We start from the raw sequence: 21,133 nt of genomic DNA on the forward strand, positions 1-21,133 counted from the left end.
GAATCACTGGTGAGAACTGAGGAAGGAAAGGGAATAGAGGTTTACATCTGAAATGGCACCTACAGTATCTGTAAAGAATAAAACCTCAGTTTTCTTATGATGAAAGAGTATAAAATTACTAGAGTAATCTGTATGAGCAGGAAGCTCACACAAAGAAATGACAGTAGCTAGACTTGGGATAGAATGGAACTTCAGCACCATCCTGGTTTTAGGATTAGTCTAGGGCAGACTTCAACTGCATAGTGTATGCACCTTGTTTCTAGATTTAAAGATTAGTAGTTTATCACTATCCTCAACTCTTCAAACTTGTGTTTATGGTGGAGCGTACATAACATGTGACATGTAACACCGCAAACGAGGGTAAATTTTCTCTACTCTAATATAGGACCAACTATATGTCTTCATAAGAAAATGAGGTTCCCCTGACAAGTGCAACTTGAGAAATGTGAAGCTGGGGCATCTAAAGGTGTCAGACTAGAAGAAAACAATTCCACTGGGAAATAACACAGAATATATTCCAGTTAATAGATAAAAATGCCTTTATTTCTAACAGGTGGCTTATATTACACCCACGTATGCAAAGCTAGTTTTGGAATTGATCCTGCAGCAGAGCAACCAAAGGTCCTGGGTACCACGGTATTTCTCCTCTGGCAACTCAATCTATAGAGCTTTTCTTCAGCTGTTTTTTGTGATGTCCAGAGAGTCGTTTTTGATTGCTCTGTACGATAGAGATGTCCGACCTTGAGGAAGAGCGATAGCCTACATCCTCTGCTTTTATTGGCTTAATGATATGACCTGGTTTGGTGACAACCTTGGGAGTGGTCAGCTTTTGGAAGGCCCTCTGGGTGTTCCACGTGGATCCTATAGGGGTCTGGATGGTCCTTTCAAATTGCTGATAGTGGGTGAATGGATATGGAAGCACCCGCACCTGGTAAGGAAGGAAGAGGGATCTGGTGAGTCAGGCCTCTAATGGTAGCTCATTAGGTACTGTTTGGGCACAGGTCACAGTTCTATGTGACAACCTCAAGGGAGTGAAGCTACTGAGAGGCCAAGGCATCCCAGTGTTCCTATCTCACCTTAGGAGAACCAATCTGCTTGAGGATATTGGGGAGTAGATGTTACCTTGGGGAGTAAGGTAGGTCAGGACCTCCCTGGCCCTCAAAGATTTACCCAACAGTCTAGGGATTGAGAAATCCTGGAGACGGCTCCTGTCTAGCTATAATTCTTCCAAGGCTGCTGTACCAGGGTAGTAGCTACTACATAACACTGTGACTGCAAGAAACATTGGAGCATTTGTATATCCCCATGGATTTTAAGATCCTTCTACCCTTCTCAAGCTTGGTATTTCCTTTTCTTACTTGATACTAGGGGCTGAACACAAGGGCACTTTACACAAACTCCTGAGATCTATCCCCAGTCTTTCATGTTTTGAGACAGAGTCCCCATTAAGTTGCTGAGGCTGGTCTTGAACTTGTGGTCATCTTGTCACCACACCCAGCTCTCTCTCTCTTTGTGGTGCTGGGGATTGAACTCAGGGCCTTGTGCATGCAAGGCACACACTCTACCAACTGAACTATATCCCCAGCTCCACACCCAGCTCTTTTCCTTTCCTTTTTTGTAGTGCTGGGGATTGATCTCTGGGCCATACACAGGCCAGGCAAGCATTCTATTACTGAGTTACACCTCCACCCCTCCTTTCCTTTTGATGGACTGAGAAATGCAAAGTTGGGGATTAAGGATTGAACCCAGGGATACTGAGCTACATCTCCAGTACTTTTTGAGACAGGGTCTCACTAAGTTACTGAGGATTTCACTAAATTGCTGAGTCTGACCTTGAACTTGTGATTCTCCTGTCTTGGCCACCTGAGTTGCTGGGATTACAAGCATGCATCATTGCCCCTGGCTCCTTTTCTAAGGTTGATGTTTTAAGGAACCCAAAGATATACTTTTGAATCCTGAACTCTACCAGACTGTTGTGCTCAGCTTCACCCTCTATTGGCATCATAGAAGGCAGAACTGGAAGGTCCTAGATTATTGGCCTTAAGATTTGGCTTAGACAGGGGAAGTGATTTACCTGGGTAAATGAGGAATAGCGTGGGAGAACAGAACCCAGGGTTCCTGTTTCCTTGCCTGGTATTCTTCTCCACTCCACCATATTGCTATCTTTAGACATGTAAATAATCTGTAAATATTCCTCTAATGGCCCAAATAGGAAAAAAAAAAAAAAAACGTAAGCAGAAAAATGGGACAGGAGAGCTGGGATGTAGTTAGCTGCTGAGGACTACCTGGTGGCCCTGGTAGTAATGAACCAAACAGATTCTCCTTAGATTAAGGTAATGTCTTATTTGGGTTGATGCTTGATCTATGCACATCACCAAGGGCAAGGGAAAAAATTCACCTGCAGGAATCTCCGCTTCCCAACCTTGAAGCACTTTATTCTAAGTATACACTGAAACCTGCAGTGCATAGCTTATTTAAAAGGTCATGGCGGCACACACCTGTAATCCCACTGACTTGGAGGCTGAGGTGGGAGATGGCGAGTTTGAGGTCAGCCTCAGCAACTTAGTGAGACCATGTACCAAAATATTTTTATATGTATTTTTTTTAATATTTAATTTTTAGTTGTAGTTGGACACAATACCTTTATTTTATTTATTTATTTTATGTGGTGCTGAGCATTGAACCCAGGGCCTTGCACATGCTAGGTGAGTGCTCTACTACTGAGCCACAACCCAAGCTCCCAAAATAAGTTTAAGGGGGCTGGGGATATGGCTCAGTGGTACAGCACACCTGTACTCAATCCCCAGTACTGAGAAAAATAAAATAAAAAATATAAGGGAAATTCTTGAAGAACTATTTGGTAGTCTGTTGTGACTGTATTAAAAAAATAGGAAAGAGCCGGGTGCAGTGGCACAGACCCGTAATCCCAGTGGCTTGGGAGGCTAAGGCAGGAGGATTGCAAGTACAAAGCAAGCCTCAGCATCAGCGAGGCACAAGCAACTCAGTGAGACCCTGTCTCTAAATACATAAAATACAAAATAGGGCTGGGGATGTGGCTCAGTGCTCTAGTGCCCCTGAGTTTAATCCCTGTTACCCCCACCCCCCAAAATATAAGAGCCCTGGTGGAAGGGAAGGGAAGGTGATCTTTATTCAGGTCAATGGTCTGTCACCTGTCACCTATAATCCTGTCCCATTGAAGAACCCTTTCCCCTTCCTTTATCCCTGTCTGTTCAACTGCTTATTTTCTAGTTATATATCCTCAGTTGGGATGACAGTGGCTAAAATTTCTGCAGTGATTAGTTCACAAAATTAGGATCAAATAGAGTATTATTAAAATGTATATTTTCCTCACCTCTGTACCTATTAAGTAGTTCTCCCCCCCCACCCAGGGCAAATGTAACTCATTTCAGTATTGTACTGTCTGGGAACAGATCTCAGAAGTGAAGAGAACATAAAGGTCATCTAGTCCAATCTCATTCAAGTCCCCTTTACACATGCTCATACACCCAGAGCAGCCCATCTTATTTCTGGATCAGTGTTTCCCCTTGAATTCTGCCTCTCATCTATATTTGTTTTTGAGAGAGGGTCTATGTTGCCCATGCTGGTCTTGAATTCATGGGCTCAAGCAATCTTCCGGTTTCAGCCTCCAGAGTAGCTGGGAGTACAGGTGTGTGTCCCCACTCCCTGTTTGCCTCCAATACTCTTCAAGACTATGATCATACTCATATTCTTCTATCCTACATATATCCCCTGGTTGTTATCATGATACAATTTAGAATCCCTTCACTGTCCTTAACAGGTACGCATTTGTCTGTGTCTTCAGCCATCTTTCTTTCTTTTGGTACTGAGGACAGAACCTAGGGGTGCTTAACTACTAACAGGTGCCACATCTCCAGCACTTGGTGTATTTTATTTAGAGACAGGGTCTTGCTAAGTTACTTAGGGCCTTGCTAAGTTGCTGAGGTGGCTTTGAACTTGCGGATCCTCCTTCCAAGCTGCTGGGATTAGAGGCGTATGCCACCATGCCCAGCTGAGCCAGGCAGTCAAGAGAGCAAGTAACTAGAGAGCTCTTTAAGTCTCACCTGATGAGCTGCTGCATGGATATTGCGCTTCTCGTTGATAATCACATTTGGCAAATTCTTGTCTTTTCTTGGAGGACCCTCAGGGGCTTTAATAAGAAACCTGGAAAGCAAAACAGTAGGACTACATGTATTAAGGACTTCGTTAAAAGGGAGGAAGGACACTTAGGGGTGAGGCAGGAGAATTTTGTGCTTTTCTGACAGAGTTTCTTCCTTATTGCCTGCCCTTTCCCCATCCCCCAGTACCAGGGATTGAACCCAGGGCTTCCCTCATACGTGCTAGGCAAGCAGTGCTACCTCTGAATTACGTTCCCAGCCCCTTTCTTCTTTATTCTTACCGCCGTCTTTTCTTGGCACTGGGCTTCAGGCCCAAACCACCCCACTCGCCCCAGCCAGGCAGTGTTAGGTCCACATCCTTTGGCTTATTTGCCTCCACAGCTTCCCTCTTCTCTTTCAAGAAATCTTTGATGACATCATCCCCAGCAAAAGCTTCCTTTATCATCTGCTTTTGGACTCTTTCTTCTTCATCTTCCTGGGAAGAAACAGAGCAAGAGCTAGAGTTTGCCTTAAGAGCTGAGGTTCATGGTAAGGTTTGAATTTTGGGTCATGACATTTTAGCGCCCCCTAGGGGGAAGTGCTGAACAATGACTGTCTTGTAATACAAACCAATCAGTAGCCAATTTCCTTCTCTCTAGGGTAAATAGCCATAGCTCATTATCATATGAAATAATTAGCAGGTGTCTTACTTGAGCAGTTTCAATTGCTTAATTAGGGATCCCTGAACTAGATGCCACTGAGTGGCAACAGCTCAGTGACTCACTTTGAGTTGTCTTGCCTGGGATCTGGTCAGAACTTTGGGTGAATTCCCTCTTTCCTTTGAGGGCAGTTTTAGAGTACCCCAGGGAGGTTCTGGTGGCTGAGGATAAAGGATGTGGGGGTCTCAGCAATACCCACATATGCCTCCTCTAGAAAGCAGCTACTTCTATATTTGCATCTATTAAACTGCCACTGGAACCAGCCTGGTCCCATAATATTCTGGACCTCTCATCTACTGAAATGTGCCGCCAGCAAAACAAAGCTTCAGTGATTTTATTGCACGTGCAAGGACACTTTCTGCACCAGCTCTAATCCTCCACAATGGCCAATGACCCTGGCTCTACTCACCAATTCCTCTATTGTGGGAACTTCCAAAGACTTCACAGAAGGAGTTTTTGTAGTTAGAAGGTTCTGTAGATTAATCATTTGTTCCTTCTTTTTCTTCCCCTTAGGGGCATCTGGCTGATTATTTGGGTTCCTCTCTGTCCACTCCCTTTGTAACATAGATCTGGGAAGCTCCCTTTTTTGAGAACATTCTTCTTTGCTCAGCTCTTCTAGTTCTTCCAGAGTCTGTACTCGCTCTGGCCTCTGCAGCAAAATGGGCTCCTCCTCCTCTGGGGCAGATTCCTCTGTCTGGACTTGGAGAACAGTCCCTGCTGAAGTCACTCTTCGCTTCCTGGACTGAAGGTTTCCTTTGTTGAGTCTCTGAGCCAATGCCCTTACTTCAGATAATACCTCCTGGCTGCTTGAATCTAGGGGGAAATGAAAGCTGTCAGGAAAGGTTTGGACATTGCCTGGTCAATGGTTGCTAGGTACCATATATGACGTTCTAAAAAGAACTAACGGAGGAAGAGAAGATTCTATATGCTAGATCTCCTGGAGAGTTCACTAATCACTACATGTCAAGCAGGAGGTAATAGAATTTTGTAGTTAAAAGCAGCATGTTGGGGGCTTGTGGCTATGGCTCAGCGGTAGGGCACTTGCTTAGCATGTGCGAGGCCCTGGGTTCGATCCTCGGCACCATATAAAAATAAATAAAGGTAACTACAACTAAAAAGCAGCATGTTGGGAAGCAGACACCTGAGTTCTAGTCCCATGCAACTGCTACATCAGAACTGGGGCTTAATTTCCCTGTATGGTATATCCTGCTTGAGAAGACGACTCAAAGCTTCATTTTTTAAAAACTCAGGGCCTAGCATACGCTAAGCAGGTACTCTACTATTGGATTATATTCCCAGTTTCCAAAATTTTTAAGAAGGGAGCCATTTTAACAGGTGGCCTCTGAAGCCAACTTCATTGTAATTTATGCTTTACTATTTGTAAAAACTTCCATGATGGTTTTGTCTTGACTCTAAAAGCCTCATTCCATCTTTTTTAAAATTTTTTTTGAGGGGGTGGCTACCAGGGATTGAACTCAGGGGCACTCAACCATTGAGTCACATCCCCAACCCTATTTTGTATTTTATTTAGAGACAGGGTCTCACTGAGTTGCTTAGCACCTCACTGTTGCTGAGGCTGGCTTTGAACTTGTGATCCTCCTGTCTCAGCCTCCAGAGCCTCTGGGATTACAGGCATGGTCACTGTGCCCGGCCTCATTCCATATATTCAAGTAGTATTTCATAATGTGCTATGATCCAGTCAAGAAGAGAGGAAGTAGCTACTTTCTAGAGTTGATGTCGCTCACACTTTCCAGTCGGGGACAAAATCTGAGCAAATCTTTCTAGTCTCAAGAGCCCTAAGGAAAACAGAGTGACAACACAGAGTACTTCTAAACTGCCTTTTGCAAAAACTCAAGTTGTCTCCAATCCCAAGTGGATCCTGCTTTGGCTTAAAGCCACTGCAGCTCCTGAAATCTGGCTTTGGACACCAGCCTCCCAAGTAGCTGAGATTATAGGTGCATGCTACCATGCCCAGCTAAATAACCAATTTTTTAAAGGGGTTCAAGGGATGTTGCTGTGTTTTGTGTTCATATAGAGACTACCCCACATTTTCAGTGTGCAGTGCTACTTTCCAAAATCCTCTCAGAAGTGACTACTTGTAACTACCTAATCCCAGAAATCTCCAGCTGAGAATCCTTAAGTAAAAGGTTCTCACAACACATTTTAAATGAAAGCAGTTTTTTTTTTTTTTTTTTTGATGGTGCTAGGGATTGAACCCAGGGCCTTGTGCATGCAATGAAAGCACTCTTACCAACTGAGCTATATCCCCAGCCCCATGAAAGCACTTTTAAAATAAAAATTTTACCATGTAAAAACAGATTTTTGTTGTCATCTAAATGTACTATTCCTATAGGAAATCAAATCAGACCTGAGAATCTGTCCAGACAGCCAGGGGATTTCTTAATGTAGGCAGTTTCCTAAGCAGGCTTTATGATGTCTGATTTATCTCCAGAATGAGGGCCCTGACCAATCACAACGGTGTTGCATTGTTCACATAAAATCTCTTCAAAATAATAGGAAAAAGTATACACAGAAACTGAAGCCAAGCCTGGTGGTGTACACCTGTAATCCCAGTAATGAGAGGTTGAGGCAGAAGGATCACATGTTCTTGGCCAGCCTCAGCTGTAGTGGGACCCTATCTCAAAATAAAAAATAGGAAGGGCTCAGTGGTAAAGTGCCCCTGGATTCAATCCCTAGTTACAACAACAAAACCTTAGAACATAATCATAATTCTAAAGTGCCATGTAGCCTGTAGAGCCATTCATGCCTATATGAAGTGCTAAAAATGCCACTCCTACTTTACAAACAATACAAATTCCAGCAATTTGAAGACATTTAATAATGTCTCAAAATCCACTTATGGGATTTCACTTCAGGGACCCAGTGCACTCCCTCTTAAAAGTCCCCAGAGCCTAATCACTGCACGTGTGGGTGGACACTTGTTTTTTCCCTTACAGTTCATCCCTAGCAATATGAGGTTGTCCCTTCTGCTTCATCGTACCTCACCTTTTGTTTCTTGTCTGCCCATGGGCTCAGCATCCTGCTTGAGCTCAGATCTTTTTCTAAGGGCTCGCCTTTCTTCAAATTCTTTCAACAAAGTTTCTTCCTCTGCCACTTGTCTCTCGTCTTCCTCACTTTCAGAAAACTCCTGGGCAACAGGCTCAGGCAGCCGTTCAGAGTCCACCTGGTTTTCATCCTCTTTTGAATCGCTGTTGCAACTTCTGAGCATCCAGGGATTGGGTCCGTTTGCATCCATCTGTACTTCATTCACTACATCAGGGACAAGAGTTTCTTCCTCTTCTGTGCCTCCCTCCTCCTCACTCTCTGAAACTACCTGGAGTTTCTGTGTCAGTTCTTTGTTCTTAGCCAACTGTTCTTGCATAGCTTGTCGAGCCTAGAGGGAGTCACAGCAGGAGACAGACTTGTCATTAGTGACCACAATTACACCTTTCCTGGTTCATTTCTTAAAAGCTGTCTATTCTCCTTTTAATTTGATAAGTATTTCTTACTGATATCTACTGTTTAAACTGTACATACATCACTGTGTTTGTAGCTATGGGATAAGATGGAAGACAAATTATTTGTCCCTAGGGAATCAATATATGACACACAATTTACAAAAAGCTCCTCTCCCCTTTGCTGGACTTGCCTTCAACGCTGTTTCCCTTTTCCACCTTGTTCCTGGTCATTTTCCTCTCTGCCTTAGAGATTTTTCTGATGTCTTTTTAGATTCTTGGTTTTCCATCCATCCTCATGGCTCTTTCCCAAATCTGCTTCTGCTAGCATCCTTATGGACTGATTTTTTTCCTTTCTTTCCTCCAATTTCATCTCTTCTGTCACCCTGATGGTCTCTTACCTCCAGATCATATTTGGCCATAATTGCCTTTGACTTGGCCCATTTCCCACTGTTCTGGTGCTTAAGGCTCATTCGCTCCTGGAAAGAAAGGACAGAGGGAGATCTTTAGTGCCTTCCCGAGAAAGTTGGGTTCAAAGAGAGGGAAGGTTAAGAGGCAGTCTCACCATCATTCTGGCCTTTTCAATTTTTTCCAGTTCTTCCAACGCAGCAGTTGGATTGACCTTCCGTAGCTGCTCAAATTCTTTTAGGGCTTTCTTGGCCTTTCCCTTCTTCACAATTTTGTGATATCTATAGGGTAAGAGGATTGGGAGGAAGAGCTGAGAGATTTAGTTGATGTCACATGCATAAGTACCCATGTTCTATATCCAAGTAGTTTCCCTATGCAGGGACCAGAAAGGATGTCAGGAACCAGTTTGGGACCTGAGAGGACTAGCAGGACTCTTAGTCCCTGGAGCCAGCCCCTAGGAGCTGTCTTCTGCACAGTGGAGTCCCCTCTGTTTCTATAGCCCAAGGGAGGAACAGAATAAATTCCAAAGAGGTAAAAAGGCAGGAAGGAAGCTCTACTGGCTTCACTAGCTATGGAATTCAGAACTCATTCTGCAGAACCACTCTGTGATGCCTTGGAAGGGAGAGAAAGTTATTTAACAGTTTTCTTTGGCAAAATCATGCATAAAAGCCAAAGGAGGAGGAAAGGTTGTTTCCAAAGCAGGCAAACTATACAAGGTTGGTTTGGGGGAAAAAAAAGGCTAGTCATTACTATTTGGGAACTCTCTTATATGACCCACGTCAAAGATTCTCTACAAAGAATTCATGATCGGCTATGTCATTTTATTCCATGGGATCCAAGGCCTCTTTATTTATTTATTTTTTTTTAGTTGTTGATGGACCTTTATTTTTTATTTATTCATTTTTATGTGGTGCTGAGAATTGAACCCAGTGCTGCACACATGCTGGACAAGCACTCTACCACTGAGCTAAAATCCCAGCTCCAAAGCCTCCTTACTTTTTACTTTTTATTTTCTTCTCTCTTCGAGCCCTGGCTTCATAGTAGGATTGCAGAGCCCGGGCTCTCTGAAGCTCTGCTCGTCGCATCTTAGCCTAAAATGAATGACATTTACAATGACTCCTGGACTTGAGGGCAAATGTTGGGAGAAGCATAGCAAGCTTGGTTGTTCAAAGGGCCTAAGATGCTTACCTCTTCTAGGCTCATGGCTTTCAAAGAGGCTTGTTCCATAGGAGTCAGTAAAGGGTCTGTCACTGGCTGCTTGTTCTTATGGAGGAGGTTAAAAATTTCATGCTCCAGGGGAGTTCTTGCCTTAAGGAGACAACAAAACATTCTAAGTCTTAAGCCATTTTCTTATATCTTTTACTTTACATTCCTATGACTGTCTAATTTACGACACTATAATTGAAATCACAAAATGGATAGGATTGGCTGTTACAGCAAGAAAAGGTTCCAGCTTGGCTGTTCAGTGGTGTAGGCAAAGCCTTATTTTATTTTGAGTTTTAAAAAATTGCTTCAAGACAACTTTAGCAAGGGGAATCTGAGGCTTTCTAATACTCGCTAACACTACTGAGGGGCATCACTCTGTTCGGTTATCAATATATGTAAATCAGAATTCAATCTCCTTAAGAATCTATGTAGGATCCCCTTAAGTCAGGAAAGAGAAATCAGTTTAGACAGTCAAAAACAAAATAATCCCTGTAATGTTATATATTTGAAACATAACTATTACCAGTTAGGAATCTCAGATTTTTTATCATAAGCCTTATTTAAAGGCTATTTTCTAGAGGGGAGAGGAAGTTAGATCATAACCATTATTTGCCACCAATGGTATGCCAGGAAATACATCTGCATAATGGCTCAGAGGGGACCCCCAACTTTTTGAAACCACAGTGAAACACTACAAATCCTGTATGTATGTGTTCTTGGTACTGTTAATTACCAATGAAAGCAAACAAGAAAAACATGGCATTCTTTGGTATACTCTACAAATTTAGTTTATGGCAAGTTGTGTGTTGTAATTTCCTGAGCACAAAAGGACACTACCTTAAAAAATATGACCTTCATGTAATTAGCCTGCTTCCTGACAGTTCAAATTTAACTCGTTTCCTAACTCTGGCTCCAATTCCTCAGTTTCCACTTAATTTTGCTAAACAGTATATATATATATATATATATATATATATATATATATATACACACACACACACACACACACACATATATATATCTATGAAACGAGTGAGCTGTAAGCATGTCAACATAAGACTCCATTTGCTGCTTGACTGATACTGTGAGGATGACTAAAATAATCAGGCCAGTCAAGCCATGGTCTACCCTGACAAGGCACAAAGATAGCCCTAGGCAACAGAGCTAGTTTCAAACCTCACACACATATTATGTGTGGTTTTCTTCAACGGCCATATACATCATGGTCAGCAATAAATTTGTAAATATCTAGGCAAATGCATAAACACACATTATACGTTGCTATTGATTTAACCATAAACCTATTCTACTGAATAGTAAAGGTACATGTTTTTTTCCATTTTTCAGTATTTGCAGTAATGATCAATCGGACTATGAAGCGATTTATATCACAGTGTTATACTCTCCCTTCAACTCACTTCAGTTTACCAACATTGATCGATCAAAGCAAAAACATTCCAGGCACTTGTGAGGGGTGCCAGGAATATACAATTGATTAGGATAGTTCCTGTCCTCATAGAGCTCACAGCCTTTCAGAGCAGAGAAACAACACCTGTTACTCTCCAGGGGTAAGCATTGAGGAACAAACCATTGCTTCTGATTAGGAGGCAGGTGGACTGGGTGGGAATGGAAATGACTCTTTAAGTTAGGCTTTGAGGTTTAAGAACAATTCTTTTCGGAGGAGGGGAAAATCGACAGATGAGTATAAACAAAAACATGGATATCTGAAAATTAGTGGTATGTAAGAGAACCATGTGTTGTCCAGTGTAGCTAAAATGTTGGGTGCTTTTATTTCGCTCTCTATGTGGAAAATCTTTGATGGATTTTAAGTAAGAGAGTGACAACCAGTTTTGTGTTTCAGAAAAAAAAATCCTGATGATTGTGTAGGAGATGTGGTAAAGTTTCAAATGAAAAGAGAGAAGGTATCAGTTAGGGTAGTGAAAAAAAAAAAAGAAAGAAAGCAGGGATCTGGTTGCCACAACAGGCAGAATTTACAGGACTAGCACACTGCACTGTATGGGTGGAGAAGGAGACAGTTAAGCGGACAAGTAGGAATCAGATAACCAAGATTTTCAACCCCAAGTGCTCATGGTAGGGGGGTTAAGCTTTGAACTGAGTTATAGGATGAAGGTGGTGCTAAATGTTTAAGGAGTCTGGGGAAAGAAAATGTGAAGCTCACTTTGTGGGAGACCCCGGTGATGCCTTATTTGCCATATGGACTATGAAACTGGAGCTTAGAAAGGAGCAACACTGACAGCCAAAAGTCATGGAGTGCAGACAGCAAGAACAAAAAGGCAAGGGCTGGGGATTTAGCTCATTGGTAAAGTGCTTACCAAGCATATTTGAGGCCCTGGGTTCAATTCCTAGTATAGGGGAGGGGAGATTGGTGGGGGGCAAAAAGCCTTAAGAAAAGTTAGAGAAATAAAAAAAGTACCACAGGTATGACACAGAAGCCAAGGGAGGGGAGATTTTAAGAACACGATGTGTCAATGGTGTTGTCAGTTAGGCTGACGATTAAGAGGACATGTAGCAATTTGGAGGCCTGTCACTAAGGCCTTTTTTTTTAATAGCATTGGGAACTGAACCCAGGGCCTCACTAGGCAAGCATGATATCATTGAGTCATACCCCCAGCCCACTAATGTCCTTTGAGAAAGGTTTCAGTAGGAGAAGCAAGTGAGAGAATAGACCCAGCAGTGGAGATCAGCTCTTCCCAAAGCACATTCTTCATAAGATAACGAGATTTACTTCACTTTTTAAAAGCTGAAAATTCAGTTGGGCATGGTGGCACATGCCTGTAATCCCAGTGATTTAGTAAGCTGAGGCAGGAAGATGGCAAATTTGAGGCCTGCATCAGCAACTTAGCAAGACCCTGTCTCAAAATAAAAAGGCTGTGGCTCAGTGGTTAAGCACCCTTGGTTCAATCTCTGGTACCAAAAAAAAAAAAACTGAAAATTTAAAGTTTTTTTGGGGGGGGCACTGGAGATTGAACCTAGGGCCTCAGTTTGTATACTCTGGTTTAGATTAAGTCTAACAGGTGTCTTCATTATCTGTTTATAGTGTGTTAAGGTGCTGGTGTATGCCATGAATCTGCATTCTCTAGTTGGCACATGTGCCATTTTCTAATAATGGACCCTCCCTATCTCCTGCTTTGAGGGCATATTGAAAGATTAAGATTTTGAGACACTCTGGGAAGTGCTGGTGTTGACTGACAGTGTAGGGAAGGAAAGAGAATGTGGAAGCACTTAGCAGTTTACAAATACTTACTCATGCATTATTCCATTTAACTCTTCTCAGCTAGAGTTAAACAAAACTTTAGGAAACTGGACCCAAACTACAGTGCAGACTTTTTGGTTCTCAATCTCTGGAAACCTAGTATATACTAGTTGTTGGTACTTTGCACTCTGAGGTGTAAGGACAGAACTGGGAGTTGTTAGCCAAAATGCTGAACTAAGCATTTCCTTCTCTCTCTGTACCACACTGGCATAATTTCTCAAAAACAAATTTTAGAGTGAATGAATGGCAAAGTATACTCAAAATATAGCCTCTGGGCCCCACTCCATCTTAAAGAGATTGTGCCATTCTCCTGAACCGCCATCTTGTCTTTAATAATCAACTTGGCATTTTTCTGCTACCTCTAAGATTACACTGTCATTTGGAAAAAGCAAGTGCAGAAGAATGTGTAGTAGCATACTACTACTTTTCTGATTAAAAAGGGGATAAACATGAATATATAAATAAAACTCTAAGTCAACAACAACAATAAAAACTTATGAAAGTGATTACTTCAGGTTGGGCATGGGAGTAAAACTGAGTAGATGGGGGATGAAGTGAACTCAGGCTCATTATTATATATCCTCTATACTTCTTAATTTTTGAATCCTACAAATTGTATTACCTCTTATAACATATTTTACCTAAAGTTTCCCTTCATTCTGCAGCCACACTTTATACCTGATCTCTTTTTCATGTGGAAAAGGAAGCATCCTAGAAAGAGAATGGCAGTGACTTCAAAAACAACATAAGAAAACAGAGCTTATCCCCTTAATAATCAACTATTTGCTCAATTCTTAGCAATTGTGGCAAGTAATGTTTATTTTGATTAACTTTAATTGGCTCAACTTCCCAACACCTAAGACATTATCATTCCTGGATTTTTAGAAATCATAGAGGAGAAGCATAAAAAGGTATCTATTCATGGTTCAGACACTCTGTTTTTGAATATTTTTCTTTAGGATAGATCATCCCTTTATAGACTCCACACCAATGGTGTACCAGAAAAGTAGGCTAGCTGTTTTAAAGCAGTTGTTCATAGACTAAAAATGGAGACTTTAGAGACCAACATAGGATTACTAAGTTATAATTTTGCCAAGAGCATAACTACCGTTCCACCCCATCACTTACTGCAACCATCGTTTCATTAAAAAAAAAAAAAAAAAAAGACATTTTCAACACCATTGAATAATTGAATAACCTCATAATAAAGAAGAGCTGGCAACCTCATACCCAATCAAACACACATGCTCATGATTATCCTCTTGCTTCAGATGGATAAAAACTGTCAGGGTTCAGAGTTTGGGAAGCTCAGCTCTAAAATATCTTTTCCCCCCGACACAGTTCAGAGCCATAATGATTACTTGCTAAAGTTTATATTATAATCATATTATATTATAATGTGGTATTTCTTTATATGCAAATTTTGGGTTCATTTGTTCATATATCCTAAGGCATTGTTAATGCTACTAGGTTCCTGATTTCCCTAGGATCAAAATGTGGTTCTAAGTTCTTTTTTTTTTGGGGGGGGGAGGGGGTTGTATTGGGGATTGAACTCAGGGGGCACTCGACCACTGAGCCAGTGGTCTTTTTTGTATTTTTAAAAATTTGTTTTAGTTGTTGATAGACCTTTACCTATTTATGTGTGGTGCTGAGAATGAACCCAGTGCCTCACACATGCCAGACAAATGCACTACTACTGAGCCACAGCCCCAGCCCTTTTTTGTATTTCATTTAGGGACAGGGTCTCACTGAGTCGCTTAGCACCTCACCATTGCTGGGATTACAGGCATGTGCCACCATGCCCGGCTTAAGTTCTTTTTTAAGAACCAGTGGATAAGAGGGCTGGAGTATATCTCTGTGGTGAAGCATTTGCCTAGCATGTGTCAGACCCTGGGTTTGATCCCTGCCACTGCAATAAAACAAAGAAACTAGGGGATGAGAAAGAAACAGTATGTTTCCTTTTTCTTGGCAATTAAGATGTTTCAATACAAAAACAGAAATAACCAAGTGCTATGTACTATAAGCTAATGAAAAATGACTACAGAGATGTTGTGTGATTGGCTATTGCATAACTGACAATAAGATACGCAACCTCCTTTCTCCCTTTCTGACCTATAAAATTAAAATGACTCAAACTGGCATTTAGGCTTAACATTTCATTCAAAATAGTCAGACATGGAAATTTCCAATCCATGTAATCTCACCTATCAAGATTAAGGTTCATCTTGTCTTACTCACCTTCCAGCTACTGAACACATGTTCAATGGGAACAAAGGCCGACTGCTCCTTCTCTAGGGGAAAAACAAGCTGCTCTGCTTGCCGGTTCCTCAGAACAATAGGATCCCATTTGGAGAGGGTTTGTGAGGTTTTATTAAATGCTACTTCTCTGTGGATCTGAAACAGGCAAAGTACACAAAAGGAAAGAGCCACAAGATTATGCATCAAACTCTTAGAGCTAAAAGGAAATTAGGAGGCAATGTTTCTTAGCCCAAGGAAAAAAATCAGGACGCTAGAGATTAACTCTTATTTATTTTTCAGGATTTCAACTGCCCCTAGCTTACTTGCTTATTTGTTTAGGTATCAAGAACTGAACCCAGGGGTGCTTTACCACTGAACTATATCCCCAGTCTTTTTTATTTTTTGAGACAGGGCCTCACTAAATTGCTGAGGCTGTCTTTGAACTTGTGACCCTCCTTCCTCAGCCTCCTGAGTCTCTGAGATTATAGGTGTATCCCACCATGTCCAGCCCCTAGTTTATTTTTAATCTTGACCATGGTAAGGAAATCACAATTCCTTTCCTCCCATTTTTCAGTCCCTTCGCTTCCTTTTATTGCCTAATTTTCCCTTAACAATTCAATTTCTTCTTCTAAATGGATCACATTCTCTGTAACTTACCTGTTCAACCTCTTCTTTGTTAAGGGGTAATTCCAGAGTCTTCTTTGATTTGACTCTTTTCAATTGCTTTTTCACAGTAGTCAATGAGGATGAAGTTTTAACAGGCTCAAGCAGATCTGCAAGGACCAGCTTTTCTCCTGATCCTGTGGAAAGACCAAACTTTCTGGTTAGACTGAGAAGTGAGCCAAAATCTTACTATAATATAGGGTGTGGCCTTTGTGGAAAACGTGCAGGAAAGCAGGGATAATTCTTTTAAATCAACCCCTTATTCCAGTGACTTGGGAGGCTGAGGCAGGAGGATTACCAGTTCAAGGCCAGACTCAGCAGTTTACCAAAACCCTGTCTCTAAATAAAAAATAAAAAGGGCTGGAGACGTGGCTCAGTGGTTAAGCACCTCTGGGTGCAATCCCCAATACCAAAAAACAAATAAACAATGATAACACCAACAAAAACCTTCATTTGTTTGTCTCTTGGACTTTCTGCTTCCTTGCATAGTTGCCAAAGTTATCTTTTGAAAAATCCTCCTGGTCCCCATCTGCCTCTTCAGCCTCATGTCACACCACTATGCTCTAGTCATACCATCCTTCTTCCTAGTCTTCCAACATGCTGTGTTTCTTCCTTAAAGTCTTTCCATCAGGTGTTCCCTTGCCTGGAATGGCTTTCTCCCATTTTGCATGGTTGACTTTTCTTGTCATTCAGATCTCAGCTTTGATTTTATTTCTTGAAGACCTTTCATGACTAGCCAGTCTAAGGTGTACACCTCATCACTGATTCCATCATACTGTTTTTTCGTTCTCTCCTCCTCCCACTAAAACGTAAGGCTGTGATCATGCCTTATTCTTTACTATAGCCGTAGTATCTACAACTGCAACTACTATCAATATGCAATACAATAAATATCTGCTGAATGGATCAACTTGGAACACATTGTTACTTGATCTGACATTACACTGGTGGTTACTACAAATGCAAAACTCATTCAAACTGCCTAAATTATGTACATTGTGAGGGAAAAAGGGGTATCTAGACTAAATACAAGGTCAAAATTCCAATTCTGGAACTAATTCATGTACTTTCTTTTAATACTTTTAGTTGTAGATGGGCACAATGCCTTTATTTTATTTATTTTTATGTGGTACAAAGGATCGAACGCCATGCCTCACACATTTGAGGCAAGCGCTCTACCACTGAGTTACAACCCCAGCCATTCACATACTTTCAAAAGGGATATTATTGTTCCTTATTCCCACCCAGGGGGAGAAACTGGTTGGAGGGCATGCAAGATATTACAAAGTTTCATGTTTCTCTAAGGCTCAATTGTGTGCACAAAATCATATTCCTTAGTATTTGATTTCACAGAGTAGGAGTCAGTAAGGTTAAAAAAAAAAAAAGCCTAAAAGGCTCCTCAGGGGAGCAATAAAGAAAAAAGTTGAAGTGGGCATGGTGGCGCACACCTGTAATCCCAGAGACTTGGGAGCCTGAGGCAGGAGAATCTCAAGTTCAAGGTCAGCCTCAGCAATTTACTGCAACCCTGTCTCAAATTAAAAAATAGCTGATTATGGAATGCAGAGGTAAAATGCCCCTGTGTTTAATCCCTAGGCTCTTGGGTACCTAGCTTAACTTCTTTGACCTCCTCAAAGTGTTAAGGAAGATCTAAAATAAAAATGAATTGTGACCATTAAAGAGCTACACAAACAGGAAGTATGACCAAGTTAGTAAGAGACAGCTGTCTTCATTCATGTCCCTTTACCCCTTCAAACTTCACAGAAGATCCTGACCCTAGACTTCTAGGCTTTTTTCTAGAAATGGAAGAAATGAAAGGGTATATGACCATCACTCTTAGCCCACTCACAAGCAAGCATTTATGGTATGATACATTAATCATATAAAAAACAGTTCCTGGAGGGTGAGGTGACCATCATGCTTTTGGAATCCCACAAGCTCCATGCACAGGTATCTTCCTTTGTTCAACTTACCTTCAGAACTGACATTGAACTCAGACACCTTCAGACTAGCCTCAGATCTCTCAGCCAATTTATACCTGAAACTATGCAAAACAATATAATAGAAAACAGAAATAGATACATTTTGGGGGGAATAAATATTTTTCTTCTTCAAAGAAAGTTTTGGTTTCATGATTTTTCTTCTAGGGTTAGCTTTATTCACAAAACAGACAGTAAATCTGCTCCTAACCTAAACTTGATAGTCTAAACCTCCTATCTTTATCTTCTCTTTGACCTAGCCTCCCGAAAACACAAGGTAGTACAAAGTATGCATAATGGAAACACACTGCATTTGGATTTAAACACACCTGAATTTGAATCCTGGATCTTCCATTCATGAGTTGGATGAAGTTGGGGATAATTCAATTAACTTCTCTAATGTGGATAAGGAATGTCTACTCCATACTTCAAAAGATTATGTGTTATTTAATTAAGGATTCCGATGTGCGAAAGCCTGACTCAATAATAGTGATAGGATAATAATAGCTAACAACTGTTAGAAGTCTCATGGAATCAGCTAGTTATAACCTGACAAAAATCTTACCTATTCTTTCCATCAAGGGAATTGATTGCTTCCAGAAGTTTTTCATGTTTTCTTTCTCCATCATTGTCCCCCTATACACAGTAAAGGAAAAACCATGAGAATGATAAGGGGAGGGAAAAGACAATGTGGAAATAAGGCCCATATAAAATCTATGGTTCCTCTGATCACTGGAGAACTGGGGATTCAGATGAGGTTTCATGTGTAAGCATTCCAGTTCAAGATGAAAGAACTGCTTCAAAATCCAAATTCTCTTCTAAGGAACATAGATCCTTAGTAACTTGGGAGGTAATGTTATGCCTCTATCCTAACTTTTTTTTTAATATAGAATAGTGCAATCTGACACAGAAACATTGGCATATAGTGGAAGTCACAGCAAAAATTACCAAGATGGCTTTTCCCAAGAAGAAAACAACCATCAGAAAAAAAACAAGCCAACATAAAAACTTCTTATTAAAATATGTACTCTGAGTGCATACCCCCCACCCCGAAAAAATTAAGTACTTTTTATCAGGGGGAATAGATTTAAAAACTCCTATTTCATCTATTGGAGATTCAGCTTAGAAATATATTTCAATTAGATAATTAAATAACACTACAGAAACCCAGACTTGGGAAATTGTGTAATGAGGACCATGTGTTTTGGTCTTATAAACTACAATCAAGCAACTTGAAGATAGTGATTGTAACCTACTTAGTCTTACAACTCTCAGGGAACTCTCTAAGGTACTTTATAAATAAAATATAAAGTATATGTAATTTATTTTAAGAGAACCAGAACATATATAATGTTGCCAATGTTTTCCTTTCCAGAAGTGGTGCTGCATACCATAATTTTGAGGGCAGTTCAGCAACTGTCACTTACCTCATCTTCACTGGCACTCAAGGGGTAGTTTGGTAAATCCACCAGTTCATCCTGGCTCAAAGTCAGTAGACTGTTAATAAAAAGCAACAGAGAAATATTTTTTAAAAAATATTTATTTATTTTTTTAGTTATCGGCAGACACAACATCTTTGTTGGTATGTGGTGCTGAGGATCGAACCCGGGCCGCACGCATGCCAGACAAGCGCACTACCGCTTGAGCCACATCCCCAGCCCCAACAGAGAAATATTGACATTTGAAATAAGTTTTTTGTTTTGCAGTAGTGGGGACTGAACCTAGGGATGCTCAACCATCCTCAGTCTTTTTGAGTCAAGGTCTAGTTAAGTTGCTCAAACTGGCCTTGAACTTGTGATCCTCCTGCTCCAGTATCCCATGTCTCTGAGATTACACACCTGCACCAATGCACCAGGTATAGAATAACTTTTACTCTATTAAAACAGTCTCTTGGGCTGGGGATGTAGCTCAGTGGTAGAGTACTTGCTCAGTGTGCACGAGGTCCTATGTTTGTTTCCTTGGAAGAAATAAACAAAGTAGTGTGGATGCCTTTGGAAATTTTCAAGAAAGTCAATTTAGATGGAAGTCAGGCATCCACGTAAGCAGTGTTTGGTAATATCCACACCAACTGCATGAAAATATCTAACATTCTTCTGTGATTAGCACTGCATTTCCCACTGATCTCTGGGAAGGTGTAATGACCCAAGGTAAGGTGGTACAAGACACAGGTCCTGGCCCTCAAGAGAAGGCAGTTTCACAATGTTTATATGCATCAGCCCACATATTAGATATCTTGCTAGGTGTAACGTAGCCAGGAGTGTCATCTTGATCATTCGTCCTTAGGAATGGAAAAATAGGACTGATTAAAATCAGCGGAGTAAGCCATTTTTCCTGGGGCTTCCTCCGCCAAATAAATGGTTAACTAAGGAGATGGGTACCCAGAAGCAAATCAGTCTACCAATATATCTAACCATACATCGGTATTTGCAAATCCAACATTACCAAACTGTCATTTGGTCTTTCTATATGTGTGTGGGGGGAACACATGTAACTTCAATGTAACTCCTATACCGCCAGGGCTTACGTGGGCCGCCGAGGCAGAAAAGTGGGTCACGTGACGATTAAAGTAAAACATATTAACTTAGTAGCAGAGGAAGAGCCTGTCAGGCCCAACAGGAGGGCAAAATGCCGAAGGGCGGAAGAAGCAAACTAAATCAAATTAGAAGAACTTTAAAGGATGGATCGCGGAACAGCAACTAGTGCCTGGGTCTTAGGAGGGGAGCAACTCCTATTTGTTAAACTTCCGGTCCCGCTTCCTAAAAGCCGGGGAACTCGGTTCCCAGAGACGCTAAACCTTCCTTTTTTTCACTCCTTACCTCTCCGCAGCCCGGATCGCCTTCATCTCAGCAGCCTGCTTCTCACATGGGCCAAGAGCGGAAGCCGAAAGGACAGCAATTTCCGTGCCGGTCGCAAAGCAATTTCTGTTTCCGCTGATCGCGCGACTAGATACGTAATTTCCGCTCCGTGCTCCGCGAGTAAGAGTCGCTATGGGAGGGGCCTGCGGAACCCTGGGTGGCTGGGGGGTGGGGTTGGGGTGGGGGGTGGGGATAAAAGGCCTGTCAGTGGGCGGGGCTTTGCT

The 21,133-nt window shown here is 41.5% G+C and overlaps 1 protein-coding gene across 1 annotated transcript; it reads right to left on the minus strand.

Moving 5' to 3' along the window:
- Positions 1-521: 521 nt before the first annotated feature.
- On the minus strand, positions 522-21,002 carry Utp14a (UTP14A small subunit processome component). The gene is made up of 15 exons (XM_046468422.1): positions 20,871-21,002; positions 19,482-19,551; positions 18,620-18,690; positions 18,049-18,119; positions 16,073-16,215; positions 15,416-15,571; positions 9,886-10,005; positions 9,694-9,788; positions 8,855-8,978; positions 8,691-8,768; positions 7,841-8,228; positions 5,244-5,647; positions 4,418-4,611; positions 4,083-4,182; positions 522-928 (listed from the first exon to the last, which is right to left on the minus strand). The coding sequence occupies exons 1-15, from the start codon at positions 20,894-20,896 to the stop codon at positions 656-658; spliced, it is 2,313 nt and encodes a 770-aa protein (XP_046324378.1). The 5' UTR covers positions 20,897-21,002; the 3' UTR covers positions 522-655.
- Between the last annotated feature and the right edge of the window lie 131 nt (positions 21,003-21,133).

The sequence above is a fragment of the Marmota monax genome, unplaced genomic scaffold (genome assembly GCF_021218885.2).
Source record: "Marmota monax isolate L192 unplaced genomic scaffold, Marmota_monax_Labrador192_F-V1.1 WCK01_AAM20220418_F8-fsc00054, whole genome shotgun sequence".
In the NCBI taxonomy this organism is placed as follows: Eukaryota; Metazoa; Chordata; class Mammalia; order Rodentia; family Sciuridae; genus Marmota; species Marmota monax.

Coding starts and splice junctions, on each gene's coding strand:
- Utp14a (XM_046468422.1), bottom strand. CDS start 20,896: ATGAAGGCGATCCGGGCTGCGGAGAG. Junction 8,979..9,693: donor AAGAAAATAAAAAGTAAAAA/GTAAGGAGGCTT, acceptor CTTACCCTATAG/ATATCACAAAATTGTGAAGA. Junction 929..4,082: donor TCCATGCAGCAGCTCATCAG/GTGAGACTTAAA, acceptor CTTCCTTACCAG/GTGCGGGTGCTTCCATATCC.